Source organism: Peromyscus leucopus, chromosome 7 (assembly GCF_004664715.2).
Source record: "Peromyscus leucopus breed LL Stock chromosome 7, UCI_PerLeu_2.1, whole genome shotgun sequence".
NCBI lineage: Eukaryota > Metazoa > Chordata > Mammalia > Rodentia > Cricetidae > Peromyscus > Peromyscus leucopus.
In genome coordinates, this window is record NC_051069.1 from 113,359,324 (window position 1) to 113,379,605 (window position 20,282).

At 49.5% G+C, this 20,282-nt stretch overlaps 1 protein-coding gene across 2 annotated transcripts in view; it reads left to right on the top strand.

Annotated features, from left to right (window-relative positions):
* Nudcd3 (NudC domain containing 3) overlaps positions 1–19,852 on the top strand; it is a 97,992-nt gene extending 78,140 nt beyond the window's left edge. The window contains exons 5-6 of one of the 2 annotated variants that reach the window (XM_028870575.2): positions 12,253–12,441; positions 17,381–19,852. In XM_028870575.2, the coding sequence (XP_028726408.1) occupies positions 12,253–12,441; positions 17,381–17,491 (300 nt within the window). In that variant the 3' untranslated portion in view covers positions 17,492–19,852. Of the gene's footprint in view, positions 1–5,897; positions 6,086–12,252; positions 12,442–17,380 lie in introns of those variants that run through there. The other variant, XM_037208088.1, reaches the window with a different exon arrangement.
* The last annotated feature ends 430 nt before the right edge of the window (positions 19,853–20,282 follow it).

Consider the following 20,282-nt stretch of genomic DNA (forward strand, 5'->3'; position numbering starts at 1 on the left):
ATGGAGGCAGCATTTTTCCTAGGTGCCAGTCTTAATAAGCTCACCAAGGAGATCTCACCTAGCACCTGGCAAGGTAAAGTCCAAGCAAATGACAGTGAGGTGTGAATCTGAATGGAGAGCTCACTTGTTACCAGTCAGCAGACCCCCACTTTGGGCTGAATGCTTCTTGGCCAGATGTATGCAGCTCATCCTTCTCTCCTGTGATAGCTTTGACCCTCGTGAGTGGTATTGACTGTATGCTGGCACCCAAGAGGAAAACTGGCACTTGGATTAACTTGTTTCCTCTTTCTTCCCACAGAGGGAACAAGTTAGGTAAGAGAGATAAATAAAGATGAAAAGAAAAACACTAAGTCTTTGGATGAAAAAAATCCTCAGGCCTTCTTCATATATGTAACATAAACTAAAGACAGTATCTGTTAGATTTTACAAGAGGTGCTCAGTGATGGCCGGCTTCTCTGGGGCATCCTGCTTGGTACTGGTGGGTAAAGAAGAAAGCTCTCAAGCCCACAGTGGCTCTGTCTTTGCTACCCTCATGTTTCATTGAACAGGACTCAGTCAGTACCTGTGGGGATTGGGAGTATCTTCTGCCTCATCTTGCTGTCAGATCCGAAATAGAACTATTGTTGCTCATGTGGAGATGGCCCCTCATGTAGGCATGTGCCTAAGGACTGCCAGGTCCTGACCTGCCTCAGTTCCCCTTGAAGGCTGATACCATAGGTAGCTAGAAGTTTTCAGAGGTGGGGCTGGATCTGGTTTGTCCTGTGTTCTGAATCTCCCAGCACCCAGGCCTACCTTTGCCCATGGTTAGTACTGGTGATACCCATAGGGACTTGACTCAGGGCTCCACCAGCCATGTATAGGCTGCATTTGTCTGAGTGTTGTTCTGTACCTCACCGATGCACGTCCCTTGGCAGGGCAGCATTCCACAGCCAGAGAAAACAAAAGTACTGTTCTGCCAATGGTGTTGCCATTACCTCTGAAGGTTGACTTTGGGTGTCAGCATGATTGGGTTGAAGGAACTGTTAAGGCGTGGGTGTGTGTGTGCAAGGATGTTTCAGAGAAGACTTTCATGCCTGTCAGTGATCCTTCCCTGAATCTGGGCAGCACAGAACAATCCAATAGGCGAGGCTCAGATTGAACATGATGTCGGGGAAGAGAGACATTTGACCTCTCTTTGCCTTTCTTCTCCCAAGCAGGCATGCATTTTGCCTTGGATATCAGACTGCAGATTCTTTGTCCTTTCCACTTTAGGATTTGTATGGGTTACCCTTGGGTCTTCAATATCTAACCAAGTCTGTACACCGTAGATCTCTCTCCTTCTGAGGGTCTGACATCCCTGGCTTTGCACCTTGCAGATGGCCCCTCTGATCATGCTAGCCAATTTAATACGTATTATATATCCGTGTGTGTGTGTGTGTGTGTGTGTGTGTGTGTGTGTGTGTGTGTGTGTGCGCGCGCGCGCTCTCTCTCACTTGTTCTGTTTCTTTGGAGAATCCTAATGCAACCTTCTTGAGTGTGGCAGCTCAGTCCCCTCCCCTTATCCTGACCTTTAAACCTGCATATTAATAGTGCTGTACTGAACTTCTAGATCTGAGCACCCCAGCTCCTTTCCTTGGCATGTGACTTGAGTTCCAGGTGCTCTTCCAGTATCTGTTGAGCTTTGCATGGTCAGGTGGTTCTGGAGCACAGGTAACATGCCAGTGCTGGACTGGTAGCCTTGCTCTTGGTAGGCACTTCCCGTGGCTGCTGTGAATACCATGCTAGGGTTCTCTACTTCTAGGGCTGCTGCCTTCCAAGAACTGAGAGTTCTGTGACAGCCCTGTCTTCTGCCTTGGCTAGTTAACTCTCTGCAGAGTATGGGATGAGTTAGGATCCCAGCTCTCTGCACAGCTCACTGTTGGGAGCTTTTTCCAAGTGGTCTGTGTCACTCAAAAGCAGCAGCATTCCCCAGGGGAATGGTCTTTGGGTTCACGGACCCCATCTGTGTTCAGAATCCACTGGGATTAGAATCTGCATACTAGTCATTCCTTTTACTTTATGTCTATAAATATATGATTGTTACTAAATTACCTCTAAGAGCTCTTGTTGATAAATCCAACTTTGACTTCATAAATAGTCCAGAGCCATGTTACTTTTGGGAGGGGTTGTCCATACTGGTGGAATAGGATGGAGTCATCTATTGTGACTCTATACCTATAATCCTTGCACTTGAGAGGTTGAGGCAGAAAGCTTGCCATTAGTTTTGGACCCGCCTGGGCCTAACATAGCAAGAAAATACCTCAAGAAAAGGGGAAGCAAACAAAACACTGGGCCAGCAAGATGCTCCCTCGGTAAAGTGCATGCCACCATGCCTGCTGACCCGAATTCCACCTTAGCACTCCTACAGTGAAGGGGGAAAGCTGATTTCCCACAAGTTGTCCTCTGACCTCTGTGTGTGTGTGTGTGTGTCATGATTCTCTCTCTCTCACACACAGAGAGAGAGAGAGAGAGAGAGAGAGAGAGAGAGAGAGAGAGAGAGAGAGAGAGCCATATAAACAGTAAAAAATCTATAAAAATTTTTTAAAAATGGAATAGAATGTGGCTGGTGGCCCAAACACTAACATCTTACATTAATTGCCAACATATATTTAACACTTGTGTTGACTCAGGTACTTTATGAGGCACATGATACTCTTTCATTGTTTGCAGAATCTTAGAAGTCAGGCCTTTGAGACTTTGAGATGGGGTTGTTATTTGCCCAAGTGTGAGATTGAGCCTCAAAGCATTGTCTGGCTGGCTGGAGTTTTCTGTCTTGAAAAGGTCTTACCCCTTTAACTGGGGTTGGGAAAGTGACGTTTTCCAGCCAAGGAGAAAAGGCGAAGAGGGAAGGGAGATCCTCGTGGCTGTGAGATGCTCTTGTGTCACCTTGATGTGGTGACACCTTCCCCAGACTGGAGAGAGTCCTGTACTGTACCTGTACCCTCATTAGCCTGGCTGGAGACAGCTAGACACTGTCCTGTAGAGGACAGTCAGATGTAAGGACCTCCTTCCTGGTATCTATGCACACACTCCCTTCCTGCAGACCCCCTGAGGACTCTTAATCCATCTTCTGCTATGGTCTCTCTTACCTGTGTTCCAGTTGCTATTAGGCTTTAGTTTGATTTTGCCAGATACCTACTGTCTGCAGTTTATGAAAAGAAACAACTAGCTGCATTCAGACGACGCCATAGCATGGCATCTGTGGGTGCTGTGCCATCTCTAGTAGAGCCAAAGGAAGCCCCTTGGACCCGAGATACTGCACACATCAGTTCCTGTCCCTCAGAGTTGCTGGCACTGTTATTGGCTGGATTTTATTTTTAGGGGAGGATCACTTGTGGACAATAAGGGATTTGAGAAAGAGGGGCCTTGGGCGGTATAACCACTTCTCCTGGCTCTCTCGGCCTGGGTCCTTGCCTGTACTTGGGGTCCCTTGCGAGGCTGGTCTTCCACCCTCTATGACTGCAGCCTCAGCAAGTAAGTGCTGTGTGTTAAGGAATGTGTTCAGTTACAGACACGTAAAGTTTGGTGTGTTTTTGCTTTATTTATTCATGACCTCTTGGGGCCAATTTTTTCTTCTGATTACATACATGAGACAGTCCTATAAATTACTGAGCAGGTTATTTTTATTCATAAAGGGCCTGTTTTTGTTCCACTTAGCACATTGCATCTGCTCTGTGGACTCAGCATGTGTATTAAGCAAAGGTTGCCTGACTCTCAGGGGCCGGCCGGCCTGTGAGCTGTCATTGTGGCCATGCTTGACTTTGGTATGATCCCTTCAATGAGCACCTGTCTCCTGGTCTCCACATGCCTACTTATTGCTTCTTGTTAGGCCTGGGAAGATGGCCTCTTTTGGAGAAAAGGACTTTGCAGGTGTAATTAAGAATCTCAGCATGAGATCATTCTGGGTTTTCTGGGTGACCCCTGAATTCAGTGAAAGACACTCTTGAAAGAGGCAGCAGAGACAGACACAGAGAATCCTCATGAAGACCAGGCAAAGACTGGAATAATGTGGGCATAAACCAAGGGATGCCAGCAGCCGCCAGAAGCTGAAAGAAGCCAAAGGATCGATGCTTCCTTGAAGCCTGCAGAGGAATACAACCATACCTTCTCCTTGATTTGGGACATCTGGTCTCGAGAACTACAAGAAATGGATGGGTGACGTTTCAAGTGCCCTCTCCTCCGGCCCAGTCTGATTTTTGTCATAGCAGCCCTCAGACACTCGCATAGGGCCCTCGCAGCCTCTGTGAAGAGGAGTGGAGTCCGGAACTGTCATTGGTACCCCAGACTCTGCCATAGGAGCATCTGACCTCCTCACCTCACAGCAGGGGAGTGCAGACATGCCGCTTGCTTCTCAGCACCTTCCACGTGGCCTGTTTCTCCTCCCTTTTGCGGTGGATCCCACACCAGACAGTCAGGGCAGGCAGGGGTGGCAGCTAAAACCGTGTGACAGTTCTTGCCTCCCTCCCTCCCACACTTGAGAATGTTAAATGAGACTTCTTGACTCAGGCAAGCTCCTTGCCTGGTTACGGAGATGTAAAATCAGCCGTGGCAACAGCACCAGCTACTTTTCCTGATTCTTCATTCGGTTTCAGAAGCCAGGCACTGAGCTAGTACATTGTCCTCGTTTCTTCCTCCCTGTGGAGAGCTGGCAAGCTGGCTGCCCTCTGCATTGTGTGGGTAGCTGTAGGCAGGCAGCATGCTCTGCTTCAGGGGCGCTCAGACATGGCTGTGTTGGAAAGGTAGTTGGAGCTGCCTGAGAGGTGAATACCATTACACACACACACACACACACACACACACACACACACACACACACACACACACACACACATCTTCATGTATTGACATCATACATGCAAACTATTTAACATTGCTTAGATAGCTCTAGAATATTTTCTGAATAAATAGATGCTGGAGTTCAGGCTTTAAAACTTACTGCACTGTGTTTATTTATGATTTTTTTTTTTAGCCCTGTGAGTATTTTTATACAAGCCGCACCTCCCTGCCTGTATTGAGATGATTTCCTGAAGTTATTATTTCTCAAATGTGGAATCCCAGGATGATTACTGCCGTGGCTCTCCCTGAAGGGCGCAGCATTTCTAGAGTGTGCCAGGGATGTGTCAGCACTGGCATCCCCGTGTCTTCCCAGCCGTGGACGACTTCATTTTCCTTGCCAGTTTGTCTGGACATCTCTTGTTGTTCTTTTAAGGGTGAAATAAATGGTCCCTTGTTGACCTTTCCTGACTCACGAGCCACCTTTCCTGATGTAGCAACATTTCCTGGCCTGTGAGGATGTTCTTGCATGTCATTTACTATACCCCTTCATGAATCCAGAATGGAAGCTGTAGATTAAGTTGGTTTAGCATTTTGGCCAGCTCCCCGAACCTGGGATGTATGTGAACTGGATGAGAGCCCACCTTTAGTTGATGCCACCTCCAGTTTTTATCACGACTCTTAACATCATTCTGTCCCTGGATGCCACTAGGGCGGAGCCGAGGCTTGGAGCTCCCACAGAAGGCTAAGACTCCTTGTTCCAAATGACAGCAGGACTGTGCTGAGCAGTGGATGGGCCTTCAGCCCCTGCTCCTGGGTGCTAGGAAGAACGTGGCGCATAGCTTTCGTCATTGTCGTCCCCACTCTGTAGAGCGCAGGTGTGGGTGAGAGCCATGGCTGTGTGCTGTCTGACCTGCGCAGTGTCCTCGCTTTGATGTCGTAGGCTCCCGAGGCAGTCGATGGCATTGAAAGTCAGGAGACTGTCTGTAGCGTGGTGGCTTGCAGCGTGGCCGCGGGGTCAGAGGCTGCCCACATCTCCCCGTGGGGGTCAGCTGAGCAGTGCACCGCCATGCTGTCGTCTCACCCTTATCTGCCCTTGTTCCAAGGTGCCTTCCTGGAAGGAACGTCCCACAACATTCCCGTTGGCCCAAACTCAATCACACGGGCAGCTGCGAGGAGCAGAGCCATCCTCACTGGGCACAGTGCTTCCCTGAATAGAAATGAGGTTCCGTTACTAAGGAAGGAAAGGGATAGAAATGCTGGTGAGTCATCGGCACAGATCGGGGGATGCTGAGGTAAGTTTATTCACACTGAGGGTGAAGTTGCTGTGAGGACATTTTGGGAGCACTGTTTAGTCAGTGACAGTCTGGTGTCCCTCTGGGAAATTATTGTGTTCTGGGACCAGGTAGATAAAAGAGGACCTGGAAAATGAGAGTTCATCCAGGAAATAGTGAGGTCACAGTGACCTTGTAGAGCACCATCTAATTCTGACCCAATGAAGGATGGTTCAGAGTGACTTTTTAAGCCACTGAGAAAGGAGGAAGCCAGGAGGTGGCACGTAGTTTCCTGATAGAGAAGGTACCCACTTTAGCAGTGCCCGTGCCCTGTCAGTAAGGAGAGACTGGCTTTAAGGTCAGGTTTCCTGGACTGTCAGGGAGATGGGACCTCACAGGGTCCTAAGAAGGATGGCGCCTGTGTGTTGGTGACAGTATGGGAAGGCCTGGAGCGAGAGAACAAACATTCTCGTGAGATGCCGGCAGGGAGGCCAGAGACACACCTCAGGGGAGGAGTACTGTGGGCATGGTCCTTAGCGGAGCAGAGAGGTCAGGAAAGTAGTCCCGTGCTGCGGGGAAGCTGAGGCCGGGCTGCTACTTCAGAAGACTTGCTGAGTCTTAGGAAGTAACTTGGGAGAAAGGGCCAAGACAATGTTCTTTACTCTTAGGTTCAGAGACACCATTTTTTGTTGCGTTTTATGCAGACATACACGTACAGAGTAGGACAGTGCAGACACACACAGCTGCTAAATGTCTGTGGTTATCTGTGCTTTGAGCAGTGTGTGAATTCGAAGTTATTTGCAAATAAGAAATGAGTGGTCTAGCAAGCACACGATGAAACTCCGCATCATTAGAGAAATAAAGTAAAAATTACAGTGAGATGCTTTTATACTCATGGGAGTGGCTGCTAAGACCTCACATGTTCAACTTGGAGGAGCTGTGATGCCTTGAGCTCCTCACTGCTGACGTGAGAGTGAGGTGGTGGACATAGCCAGAGTACTCACATAGCAGCCCTGCTGACCGGCGCCGCGCTCCCGAGAAATGGAATCGTGAAAATCCTTACAGCGGCTTCCCGCCTAACTGCCAAACCTAGGAACGCCTACATGGCCATGGACAGGTGGCGATCACCTGCATCATGGAATGGTCTGGCCAAGCGTCATAGCCCACAGGCTCCGGAAAGGAAATGCATGCAGGCCCACAGCGGTGGGTGTCAGTGGGGAAGACATCCTGGATGTGGACAAGCTGGACTGCAAGATGAGCACTGCAGACTGAAGTGGAAGGAGGGCCTGGTGTGGGTGGGCTGTAGCGGAGGCTTGAGGAAACGAACCGCACCAGGGTGAGTTTCTGTGTGCAAACTGCACCTCCGCAAGTCTGACTCCTCAAAAGTAACACAGCGTTCAAGCAAAAACAGTCAGTTTCGGCAAGCCGTGGGGCTGCTGTTGTGAGGGTGTGGTCTCTAGCAGGCAACCCTTGAAGCCTGTTCGAAGAGTGTTTCTCCTCTGTTCTCACCCAACTCTGGTTCTGTCTTTAGTGTTGAGAACACCCGACTCTACCCCTGGAGACCTGTGTGTATTCTGACCACATAGTTTACGTAGAGGACTAGGTTCCCAGAGTGTCTTACCTGAGGTCCCTAGAAGTGGCACTCCAGGGAGTCAGGGATGTTCAGAAGAACTTGTCAGCTAAGACTTCTGGGACATGAAGCTATTTACAGAGAAAGGGGTAGGACTGGGTGTGAGGGTAAGGAGCCAGACCAGGCCATGAAATGCTCCAAGGAAGCTCTGTGGGAAAGGGGGCCAATGAAGGAGAAGGGTAATTGTCACACCAACAGCACAGCCTCACTTAGCCCTTCACTGGTGTCACACCAACAGCACAGCCTCACTTAGCCCTTCACTGGTGTGCTTATCCTTAAAAAACACAGCAGAAGAAGATAATTTCAGAGTATTCCAAAAAGTTTTGGGTTTCTAAGAACTTTCGGTGCTGTCTGTTTCCCCAGCACCAAGAGCAGCCTGAACCGCAGCAGGAGAGAAGTCACTGAGGAAGGTACTGGAGCTTGTATGCTTGCATGTAGTCAGGCAAAAGAATAACAAGTGAGCTCCCACATCCTTGGGAATGGATCCCAAATGTCCAGGAGGGAGTCTAGACCTGAAGGCTGTCCTTGCGCAGTGCCAGGCTGTGGAAGTGGTACAACCCCAGTGGGAAACAACCCGGTGGTTTCTTGAAACATGAAGTAGATGTACCAAGTGCCCCAGCAATTCCATCCCTAGGTAATACCAAGGGAATTGCGACTAGGAACTCATACAAGTAGTAGCATTATTCACAATAGGCAAAAGGTGGAGACGTGTCCATCAACAGAGAAGGGATAAATAGACCGTGGTAAGTAAGTTCATTCAGTGGAATGCTGTTCACACATGGAGAGGAATGACGTTCTGATACATGCTGCAACACAGGCGATCCTCAAAAACTTTATACCAAGTGACGTAGTGTGTGAAATCGGAAGAGACAGAAGCATTAGTAGGGTGGGCAGAGAGAAATTAGGGTAAAATGAAGAGTCTATCACTGGGTACAAGGCTTCTTTTTGGAGTGATGGAAATGTTTCAGAATACAGATGTGGTGGTTGGTTGCAAGTGGATGTACCAAGTGCCATTGAACTGTTGACTTTTGAAAAAAAGTTATGGGACTTTCACAATTTAAAAAAAAAGTGGGTTTTTTTGTTTGTTTGTTTGTTTTAACAAGGTGGCTGACATCTCTTACCAGTAAAAATAAGTGATACATTTGGGTGGTACCTGTTACCATTGTGGCTGAAACTATGTTCTCTGGTACAATAGCTCTCGGCTTCTAGTAATATCCACTTAGCATTTGACATGCACACCTGACTAAGGAGTATTTTAATTAAAGATGTTTTAAAATCTTTTAGCTGGTTGTTGTGAGTGGTGCATACTTTTAATCCTAGTTCTCAGAGACAGGAGAATCGTAAGATCATAAGTTCAAGGCCAGCTTGGACTACATACAAGACCCTGTCTCACAGAAGTGGGAGAGGGGTGCTTGAGGGGCTTGAGAGATGGCTCAGTGGGTAAGAGCACTCGCTGTGCAGGCATGAGGACCCGAGTTTGAGTCTCCACTGTCCAGTTGTGGGTGTTTGGTTTTTAATAGAAAACAACAGCCCAAACCAGGCATGGCTGCTTGTGTTTGTAATGGGGAGTGGGGGCCGATCCCAGGAGCTCACTGGCCAGCTAGCCTAACTCCATAGGGTGGAGAGCAGTAGAGGAAAATGCCCAGCATTCTCTGTTCTCCACTTGGGCATACAGGCATACACACTTGTACTCATGTGCATGCAACATACACACATGCACAAAAAGCCTGAAATGTAGTACAGTGGTGATTACTTCTCTGGTATGCACAATGCCATAATTTGATCCTGACTGCTGCAAAAACCTTTGAGGATTTTTGGAATAACTTGAGCATGTTCCTGTAGTTAGACATTCTGTGAAATTAAAGACAGATAAACTATTTCTAGTGATAAAGGGTTAGGATTCATCATGAATTTCATTAGATTTGCTCAGTACACATGTGGACCCGGCATAGGGTGAGCCCCACCCTATCCCTGCACTCTGGACTCGGAAGTGGACCTTTCCCTGCCTCCTGGCAGACAGCTATAATCCACTCTCTCCTGCAGGACAGACCAGTGACTTGTCCTTTGTTCCAGTGCTCACCATGCCTGTGGAGCATCGGTGTGGAGCATCGTGGACCTGGTGGTGCAGCTGAGTCTGCTCTGTGGGGGACAAGGGTCTACTAGCAGTAACTGAACTGCAGACGTGCTCGGTCTGCCCCCCCGCAGTGCTACTTACTGGTGGGGTGGTAGCTGAAGGAGGCTCCGCTTCACACAGCCCTCACCTACAAGTTCTGTCTTTATCTTAGATAGCACACCAGTGTGTATGTTCCAGGGCCTGGGGCTTCTGAAGTTTATTATTGTAGATCTCATGATTGTTACTCCTAAGGACAGAAGGCCCTCTTTCTTGCAGCTTGCAGTTCTGTAAGCACCTCAGAGTCTCTTCTGGAGTAGAGAAAGCTTCCTACCCGAAGGTTCTTCACCGCTCAAGCTTGGTTCAGAACAGAATTCTCAGCATTAGGGTCTTTGGGGCTTATTTAGGGTTCCCACCTCATAAGCTGCACATCAGTTTTAGGCCAGAGGGCCAGGATATCTAGAATAGCTTTGTTTTAAGGTGGGTACCAAACAGCAGAAGTCATTTACTGGTGGGGCTGCCTCTCCCTCATTTAAAAACAGGTGGTTTTTCTTTCTTATGTGTGTGGGTGGGTGTTTGCCTGCATGTGTGTCTGCACCACATATGTGCAATGCTCACAGAAGCCAGAAGAGGGTGTTAGATCCCATGGGATTGGAGTTAGGGGCATTTGGGAGCTACCATGTGGGTGCTATGACTCAAACCCAGGTCTTCTGGAAGAGCAGCCGGAGCTCTTAACCAGTGAGCCATCTCTCCAGTACCTCTTGTCTGTTTTTATTCCCTTGTGCTTTGGGTATCAGGAGAAGCTTTGAGGTACTGATGTCGTGTCATGATTATACAAGTTCTCGTGTTGTTTTTCTTACTCGTTTTTGAAAACCTTCACTGACCGTTCCTGTACGGTTAGCCTATCCTCCTAGATAACAGTATTCTTGTGGACTGACCCCAGGATTCTAAAGGTCATCCTTAGCAGCCCTTAACTGTTGCAGAATATTTGTTTAACTATGTAAAGATGTGTTGCTGTTTTACCTTGCCTGCCTAAGGCACCTGATTGATCTAATAAAAAGCTGAATGGCCAATAGCAAGGGAGGAAGTATATGTAGGACTTCCAGCAGGGAGAGTTAAGTAGGAGGAGGAATTTAGACTGGGGGGTCAGGGGAAGAGACCCCAGGGGCCAGCCAGCCAAACGCGGAGGAAGCAGGAAAGTAGGACATACAGAATGGAAGAAAGGTAAAAAGCCTTAAGGCAAAACATAGATGAATAGAAACAGGTTAAATCAAGTTAAAAAAAAGCCTAAGCTAAGCTGAGCATTCATAATTACTAAGTCTCTGTGTCTTTATTTGGTAGCTGATTGGTGGTCCAAAGAAAATGCCAGCTACACTTACCCCCTCTGTGAGCACTGAACGGTTTTGTCCTGTCAGAGCCATCATCCAGGGTGGGCAAACATTATACCTTGCTCCACTCTGATGAGTCCAGCCAGTGACCATAAAGGATGACTGCCAGTGCCTCCAGGGTCTTGTGTGTGTCCCTTTGACCAGTAGCCTCGGGGAATGGTGTGCCCTGCGTCTTATACTGTGTCCTTGTGACAGTAGCAGCTTTGCCCTTGAATACCAGCTTTGCAAGATGCCTCTGATGTTCTCTGTTCTACTCTTGCGCAAATTCCACTTGGCTTCTGAGTTTCTGTGCTCATGGGATAAGTTTTACAGATTCCAATACTAAAGGCTGCTGCAGGATACTGTTGTGCTTGACCACAGTGCATCTAGACTGTCCTGCAGCTTGAGTTCAGCTCCTCCTGGGCTTCTCTCCGGACCATTGGAAGTAAGGACTGGGCCTGGAGGACTCCTGTAGGTACCAAGGAGGAAGAACAGGCACCTGGGCCCCCAGTCATAGGAGGAATCTTTGAAAGATTCTGTCATTTATCGGGTTACACCCTTCATCTCAGAAGTCCCACCTCCCCTAAAGGCAGCAGGAGATTGCGTGTTGCTCTTGGAAGAAAGAAAGATCATTGCCAAGGGAGGAACTTGATTGAGCTGGGCAGAGACAAGACCTTACCAAGCAGGGCTTTCCATGGTGGGGATGCAGCAGCATGGGAACGCCTAGGGCTAGGTCCTGCTGGATCAGAGAATTTTAGAAAACAATGTCTGCCTAGTAAGTGTGAGCACATGTGGTAGACAGTATGCTGACTCCAAGGACTAGTATCTACAGGATGCCTTCAACATGACCCCTGGCTCAGAGGTTCCTTGTGTGATCTCATATACCTACTCATACAGCCACCTTGCCTTTGTGTAGGTCTAAGCTCAGCCTGGGATATCTGCCCCTCGCATACTTTGCTCTGCCCCCAGCCCAGGATGCCCATCCCCTAGTCGGCCCTGTCCACAGTGCTAAGTATTCTTTCCCTAGTGGCTTGGGCTGTTTCCTGCCATGCTTGATAGTTTTTTCCCTGCTTGTCCCAGGTGAACTTGAGCAAGGTTGGCGAGTACTGGTGGAGTGCGATCCTGGAGGGAGAAGAGCCCATTGACATCGACAAGATCAACAAGGAGCGCTCCATGGCCACTGTGGACGAGGAGGAACAGGCCGTCCTGGACAGACTCACCTTTGACTACCACCAGAAGCTGCAGGGCAAGCCGCAGAGCCACGAGCTGGTATGAGCACCGTGGCTCTCCTGTACCATCTGCAGGCGGGTGGGTCATGCTGGTGGGGAAGAAACCATGAAGATAAGTTCATCCTGGCTTAGTCCCTGCTGCAGTTAGTTCTACAGTGTCCTGCCTAGGAGAGCCCAGTTGCTCATGTCTTCTAGTCCTTACCTGAGGACAGCTGCACACTGCTACTCAGCCACATCTCATACTGAGCTGCAAGCTCTGGTATCACAGCTTGAGAGTGTTTGTAGATGTGCCCTGACCACACCGTGGCCTAGAATTGTTTCGTTTTGATGGCTCCCACTGGAGCCTTAGAGCCCCATTGGTGGAAGGAGGGAGGGCCAGGCTGCAGGGCCCACTTAGGTTCTGACTACAACAGCCAATGCAGAGCCAATAGGTAGGTGGGTGAAGTGAAGTGCTGGGGCTGTAATGAGAGAGTGTGAGATCAGCAGCTTCTGGGAGAGCAGAGGGCTGGGTCTGACCTGTGTAGTGCCCAGGGGCAGGCTTCTGGTGCCAAAGAGTGATTGCTTAGGTAAACACGTTTGTCCTTCCTTATAAGAATCCTGAGAGTAGCCACTTAGGGAAGAAAGGCTTTTGTCTCCTATTCTTTTCACTGTCAGATGCCCAGCCATGCAGCACTTTAGCTTTTGTGGGTGTAGACCAAGCATGGGTCAGACAGGGATCACCAACGGTGTGTTTTTGGGATGAAAACACAGAAAGCCAGCCCTCAGGACCCTAGAGGAGTTAGTGTGCGTTCCCTATTGTTTCTGAAGGAGCCTTATTTCATGGGTTGTGTGAATTGTCCCTCCTTCCCTTCAGAGTAGCATTGTACATGGAAGCAGGTGTCTTTGATAGGTTCTTTTGCTGCATTGGCCACTGGAGTGTCTTTTCAAGGACATGTCCCTGTGAGTAAGGGCAAGAAGCCTTTGAAGCAGTACTGGCGTCTTTACCTCTTCCCCCAGCCCTAGCAGGACGTGTCCTAAGCGTGTGCTATGATGGGCAGGGTAGGCTGACTGGCTGTAGGCTCTGCACAGCAGCCCTGGTTATTAGATGGTCTGTTTTTCACAATGAGGAGGTTGAATTTTTGAGGTCTCAGTATGTACTGTGCCTCAGAGCAGCTCTAGCAGAGGGGCTGGGGTTTACTTCTCTGTCCTGCCCCCGAGTGAGGTGAGGGGAGGACATCTTTGTGGGTCCATGTACGCAGAGGCCCTTAGGCAGCAACTAGGGAGCTTGGAGTCTTCACCTTAGCGGAGATCGCCAGACCTGCTTGGTCACAGTGTACTCCGGTCATGGTGGCCTTTGTCCACTGGTCAGAAGGGCTGTCTGTGACCCTTTGCCTTACGGTTGAGTCCTTATGGATCTGCTCACTCCTGTGTCCAGGACCAGGGCTTTGTCCACAAAAGGACTCAGATGTGAATGTAAGGTGAACAGAGAGTATTCTCTGGAGTGGAGAGGTGAATGCAGATTCCATCATCCTGGGTGAGGTGAAAGGAGGAGCCACCAAGTACCACTGAGAAGCTTGTGCCACAGACTGGAGAGACCAAGGATGAGTGTTCTTCCTGCCTTCCCTAGATGCCACGCCTGGGTGTTGGTTGTAGAGAAACACTAGAATAGAGAATGATTATGGCTTGAACTGCATTGTGCATTAGCCAAACCTCAGGAAGCCTTCTGTAGACTGTAACTAAGATTTTAGAGAAGCTAGAAGTACTACAGCTCTTGGCACCTCTTATTCTTAAGGTCCCTGGGATCATATCCCTTGCAGGACACACAAGTGACAACAACCCATTGTCATTTGTCTAGAGTTAGCAGCAGTGCAGGCCCCCCGCCCCGCCCCGCCCCCACCCGTCTTCTTCCTTCCCCTGGATCCCTGCACTCACTGTTTGCAGGCATACACAGCTCTCCTTTCTTCCCTTGGTGCTGATGCCCTCTGGCATGGCCTAGTATCTCTTCCTCAAGGACAGATGGACAACACTCAGTCTGCATCAGTGAGGGCAAGCATGCGACTGTCTCCGAGGAGTTAAGAGACCAGCCTCTTGAATCTGATCTTATTCAGAGAACAGTTCAGCCTTGGTTTTCAGTCTCAACAATGGTCCTCTGCAGGAGCTGGCTGCTTTGTTGCCATCCCTGTGGGTCTTAGATCTTCTTGTTCTGGTGGCTACCTCCCAGCCTACTCTTCAGGCTTGGCAAGAGGGTAGTGAACTTATCTCCAGTAAACAGAGGCAGCTCTCTGAAGGTTCTGGCCTTCAGGAGCCTCACTGCTAGTTTGAAACATGCTAACAAAAGGATCAAAAGATAACAGTGCTAAACATGTGTGTGCACTGTGCACATACACACTTCATGTAGCATCCCATGTGTGACTTGCTGCTGGGGAGCTGGCTCAGTGCAAAGGCAAGGCTTTGGGGGTGTCCTGTGTTGGCTTTCTATGAAGACTGCCCTCTTTGCCCACAAGACGTTGCAGAAACCTGAGTGTGGAGCGGAAGGTTCTTACAACTGTGCATAGAAGACTTGTCCGTGGCTGGGGAGCAGCTTCCACACAGCTGTTTATTATCCAACACTGAGAAACTGAGGAGACTGAACACCACCAAGAAAAACCTTGAAGATGCTGTGGTCTAGTAGAAAGAGCTTTGTCTTGAGTTTACATTGATTCTGCTGTGGACTTGCCGTGGACCTGGGAAGGACCATAGAGGAAATAATGTGCTTGGCCAGATGAGCTGCCCCAGCAAGGCCTTCAAGGAGCCTAGGGCCAGCAGTGCATGGGTAGAATACAGTGTGATTCCCTCGCCAGAACGGAACTAATCAGGATGGCCGGGGAAGCCTCTGGCTGTGGATAGTCGTGATACAGCCCTGTAGCTGTTAGTGCTGTGTTAACTCTAGCATGACCCACTACCTGGCTGGTGTCAGTCTCAGCTCCTTTGTAGGCTTGAAATGTTTGGAGACACATCTTCAGTGTACAGCACTCTGGGGGTCCATGTAAAGTATCTTTAGCACCTTCTTTTATTGAACAAAGAAACAGAACTAGAAAGGGAGGTCCATGGGCTTGGCTTTCCTGATATAGCAGGTTAGCCACTTAATCAATACTCGTATGCAGGGGTTTTGTGGGTGGTTGAGGTCACTTCTCTGGGATTGCCAGTCCTAACTACGAGAGCGAGAATGGAAATGGGGCCAGGTTCTTCTAGCAGCCTCCATCTGCTATGTGCATTGGCAGCCACAGTTCCCAACGTACTCTGTAGTGATGCCCATTTATGGTGTAAACTTGAAGTTTTCTAAATTTGCCAGAATTTTAAATTGTGCTTCTAATGCCACCAGTGCTTTGTATTTCGAAGCGTTTTAATTTTGAAGTGGTAATATACTTCTTCTGTCGTTTCGAAGTCTTTAATGTTGCCATTGTGTCACTTCTTTCCAAAGTGGAAATGGAATGTGCTTCATCTTTCCCTAGTGAGATTCCTTCGAGCAGGTGTTCATCTGAAGGGGGTGAAGGTGCACAGGTGCCATTGCACTGTCGGTACTTGATGTGTCTGTCCGGGATCCCTCCAGCCTGGCGGCACTTACCTCCGACAAACAGTGACAGCATTTCCTGAGTGAACTTGGTGGCACACAGGATGGTCTGATCTCGACCCGTGCTCTGCAGAAAGAGCTGAGCATTTATCTGGGCATCATGGGCTCCCTCAATTGTGAAAACAACCTCGCAGCCTGCCCTTTGCCCTCTGGGCTTGCTACAGTGGGTTCCCACCCAGCCACCAGGGTCTTAGAGCTGTTGTTCGCCCTGCAGCTGGCTGAGGCTCTGGTTATCTGGCTGGTCTCATCTTGGGTTTGTTTGAAACTGTCCAGGTCACTCATCTCATGGGCAAAGATGGAAGTCTGCTGTGCACTAAGTATCTTTGATGTGCTTGTTGCTACTTCACTGAGGTTTAAAAACAAACAGAACCTCTCAGCAGGAAGCTTGAGTTTTGTGTAACAGTCCATCGTTCTGAGAGTCCAGTGACTGCTGACAGTGGCGGTTGTCCACTCTACTTCCAGTCTGTCGTCTTTGCGATAAGGGAAGCAGCACCCGACCTCCGCACCTGGTCTGCGGGGCTGTCTGCAGCAGGCCCTCCACAGGGGGGATGTCTAGCCGCACATCTTGTTAGTCTTTGTGGTTTCTTGTGGTCAGAAGATGGGGAGAGTGCCCTGTCCTGGGGCACCTTTGTGGAGGCAGCTGAGGAAGGCAGATGCTCAGAGGAAGGCTAGCCCATCAGCATAGGTACAGGTGCTGCCCTCAGGAGCACAGCCTCCCTGCTCGTCCTGGCTGTAACTACACAACTCCAGTCTGCCTCTGACCTTCAAAGGCTCGATAGTCCAGCAGAGGCCATAGGCTGGGAGGAGCTGAGTCCATCGGCTCTTGCTGTGTCCTCAAAAGGCAGCAGCGTGTTTCTGACTGCCCGTTCCACAGCTGGATGCTCTGAGGTCTCCCCCTCCTCTGCAGCATCACATTTTGGGTCAAACCTATACTGTCTGATGATGCATTTCTCAACGACAAGAACTTCCTTGGGAAAGGGGTGCTAGAACACCTCTGCGCAGCTCAGTTGTGGGCCTGAGGCACCATCCCTTCCTATCTTAATCATCTCCCTGGAGATTACTGTAGGTTCTGTGGAATTTGGATAGACTTAATGAGAAAGGGACAGAAGATAACCATACAGAGCAGTTACTGCTTTACTGGAGGCTGGAGCTGGAAAGCTAGAAATGCAGTTTGGGGAGAAGAGTCTTGCAGAGGACTTGGCAGTCACAGGATGCCGCCCTTGGGCACAAACCGCTGCAGGGCCTGCAGAACTCTGGCCAGTTGGTCCTAGCAGGTGAATCCTCCAGCCCTGAGGAGGCAGGACGGCTCTGTGCCTACAGGCAGTCTGTTCTAGGAGAAAGCATGCAGTGCCTTGTGATCTCCTTTAACCTCTCTATTTTCTGTTTGTAGAAAGTCCATGAGATGCTGAAGAAGGGGTGGGATGCTGAAGGCTCTCCCTTCCGAGGCCAGCGATTCGACCCGGCCATGTTCAACATCTCCCCTGGGGCTGTGCAGTTTTAATGACCGGAAGGAGAGGAAACTCTCATCGTTGGGGAGGTGGAGACCTTGCTCCCTCACTCCCTGCGTGTCGGACTCGCTCCTCCTGATCAGTCCTCATCTTTTCTTTGCTGATGAACCAGGCCTCCCCTGCTGACCTCGCACCTCCAGGCTCTTGTGGAGGAGGTGCCCGGCCAGCTGCTTCCTGGTAGTCCCGATGGCCAACACTAAACGAAGGTGTTTGAAATTAGGGAGGGACGTGTCCCAGCAAACTGGGAGCACGTGCTCTGTCTCCATAGCAACCAGCCACTGCAGGCAGCATTTCCTTCCTCCCGGTCTCTGCTTGCTGTTGTTTTGACGCTATTCCGCTTGCTTGTCTTCTGACCGGGGCTGAGGAATGACTGGGCTCTCAGACAAAGCTAAGTTGAAGTGTGTTGCCAGGTCCTTGCATGAGGGCAGAGGGGACATGGCCTTGGAGCTGCTTCTAGGCTGCTGTGGGACCTCACCTGTCGAGGCGTGTGTGTGTGTGTGTGTGTGTGTGTGTGTGTGTGTGTGTGTGTGTGTTCACTCTTGCTCATCTCTTTGTGAATACACTTAGCCAGCCTCAGCTTCTTGGGCAGCGCAGCAGAACCTGGGGTCTGTCTGCCTCGTGGAGATGTTGGGAGACAGTCTGAGGTTCTGGCCTTTGGCCCAGCTGTGGCCCAGCTGTGGCAAGGAGACCGTCTCCTGACTGCAGCTGCCTGGCTTTGGTTCTTGCTGAGGCGAACCCAGCCTAGCCATCACTACTTGCTCCATACAAGCCCTCGTCTTGGGTGTGCTGCAGGAAAGCCCGGGTGCCTTCAGGAAGAGATCACAGCATGTTAGTAGTCTGTCGGCAGACTGTGTCACCCACACTCCCTAAGCGGCCTTGACCTTGAGGGGTGCCTCGGGAAGGAAAACTTACCCACTGACTTGAAGGCAACTACAATTGAGTAAGAAAATGAAGATTCCTGTGAGTCCCACGACTGTTTCACAGAGAAACCCTGTCTCAAAAACAGAAAAGATTCCCTGTGCCGATCACCAGACTGCTCCCTGGAGCTCAGAGCCTCTGTGACTGCAGACCACCTTCAGCCAGGGTGTGAAGACCTGACCAAGGAGCAGGGACCCAGGTGTCCCAACCCTTTACAGGGCCCTGTCTGTGCCTGTTGCCGCCTGGCTTCTCCATTTGTCTGGCTCTGTCTTGGTGTGTGTGTGCAGGTTTCTGTACTCTGGTAACCATACAGCCAGCAAGAATTAACACTCACCAAAGCCACGGCAGCCTGCCCTCTGGAAATAGCCCTGTACCAAGTGTAGTTTCTGTATGCTCGGAAGGAGCCACTGGAAGAACAGGTTAAGGACTTATTTCAAGAAGCTTTCTGTCAACTATGTAGACAGGAGCTGGTTCACTGCCGCCATTTGAGGGATTTCTGGTTTACAATTGGCAGCTCTTGTAAGACGTCCGTACTAGGAGTTAATCTGTGGGTCTACATAGACCACAGTTGTGGTCAGGGGAGAGTAGTGGGCCCCAAAGAGCAATTCTGGAGTCTGAGCTTGTGATTGGACATTGGTCACCAAGTTGATGACCTCTCTGAAGAGGTTACCCTTGGGCGAAGAATCTGTCACATTCACAAGATCCCCGGACACTTGTGCGCTACTTGTTCCTGAAGTTTCCATCAAGGTCCTAGGTTTGCACATGCCTGCTCCAATGCAAGCTGTCCTGCCTAATGAAGGAAGTCTCATGGTGTGTATGTATTTCCAGTCTCCTCTGTAATCCTATTGGCTCTCTCTCGACCCTCATCCTGTGGGTGGCCTTAGAGAAGAATACTGAAGTGGGAGAGCCCTGCATCTTTTTATTTGGGACAATGTTTCATTTCTGTGGCAACTTACCTTCCTTCGGCATGGTTTTATTTTCTGTGTTGCATTTCTCCTTTGTCCTTGCCCTATTTCCACAAAGAAGCCGGTGTAGAAAAAGCAGCCTGGGGAACAGTATTAGGTGTAGGCCGTAGGGCAGGAACCTGTGCTCTGAGTGATCGCTGTGGCATGTATAGTGCATGGTGGGGTGGCGGCTGCTCTATCCACGTCTTCATCAAAGTGGGGCTCAATCCCAGCCAGCCAAGTAGATAGTTCTTTGTCCTAAGGCACTGACTGCCCTGGCTCACCCAGCCACTGAAACTGGCATATTGCCTGTTTTCTCTTTTTAGACATGACAGCCACAATTTGGTCTCTAAATCCCACCCGCTGAGGTCTGAGGAAGGCAGGGTGATTCCACCCCCTTTGTCCAAAGACCCAGGAGAGTTGAGTGTCCGGCCTACAAAGCTGCTCTGGCTCCTTGGTGTTGGTTTGCAATAAAATCTGTATTTAAGCAAGTCTGGGTCTGTCTGTAACATTCACTGCCAAGACACTTCTGAGTGATTATTATCTTTGACTTCTAGCCATGAGTCCTGAGTTCCTGTACATAGTCAACACCAAAACAGAATTCTCTGGGTTATTTGTTATCTGGGCTGTCACTACATATAGAAATTCTGAGGGGCGGTGGTGGTGCACACCTTTAATCCCAGCACTTGGGGGAGGCAGAGCCAGGTGGATCTCTGAGTTCGAGCCCAGCCTGGACTACAGAGTGAGATCTAGGACAGGCACCAAAACCACACAGAGAAACCCTGTCTCGAAAAACCAAAAAAAAAAAAAAAAGAAAGAAAGAAAGGAGAGAGAGAGAGAAGAAAGAAAGAAAGAGAGAAAGAAAGAGAGAAAGAAAGAGAGAGAGAAAGAAAAATTCTATAAGCAATTAATCAGTTGTATT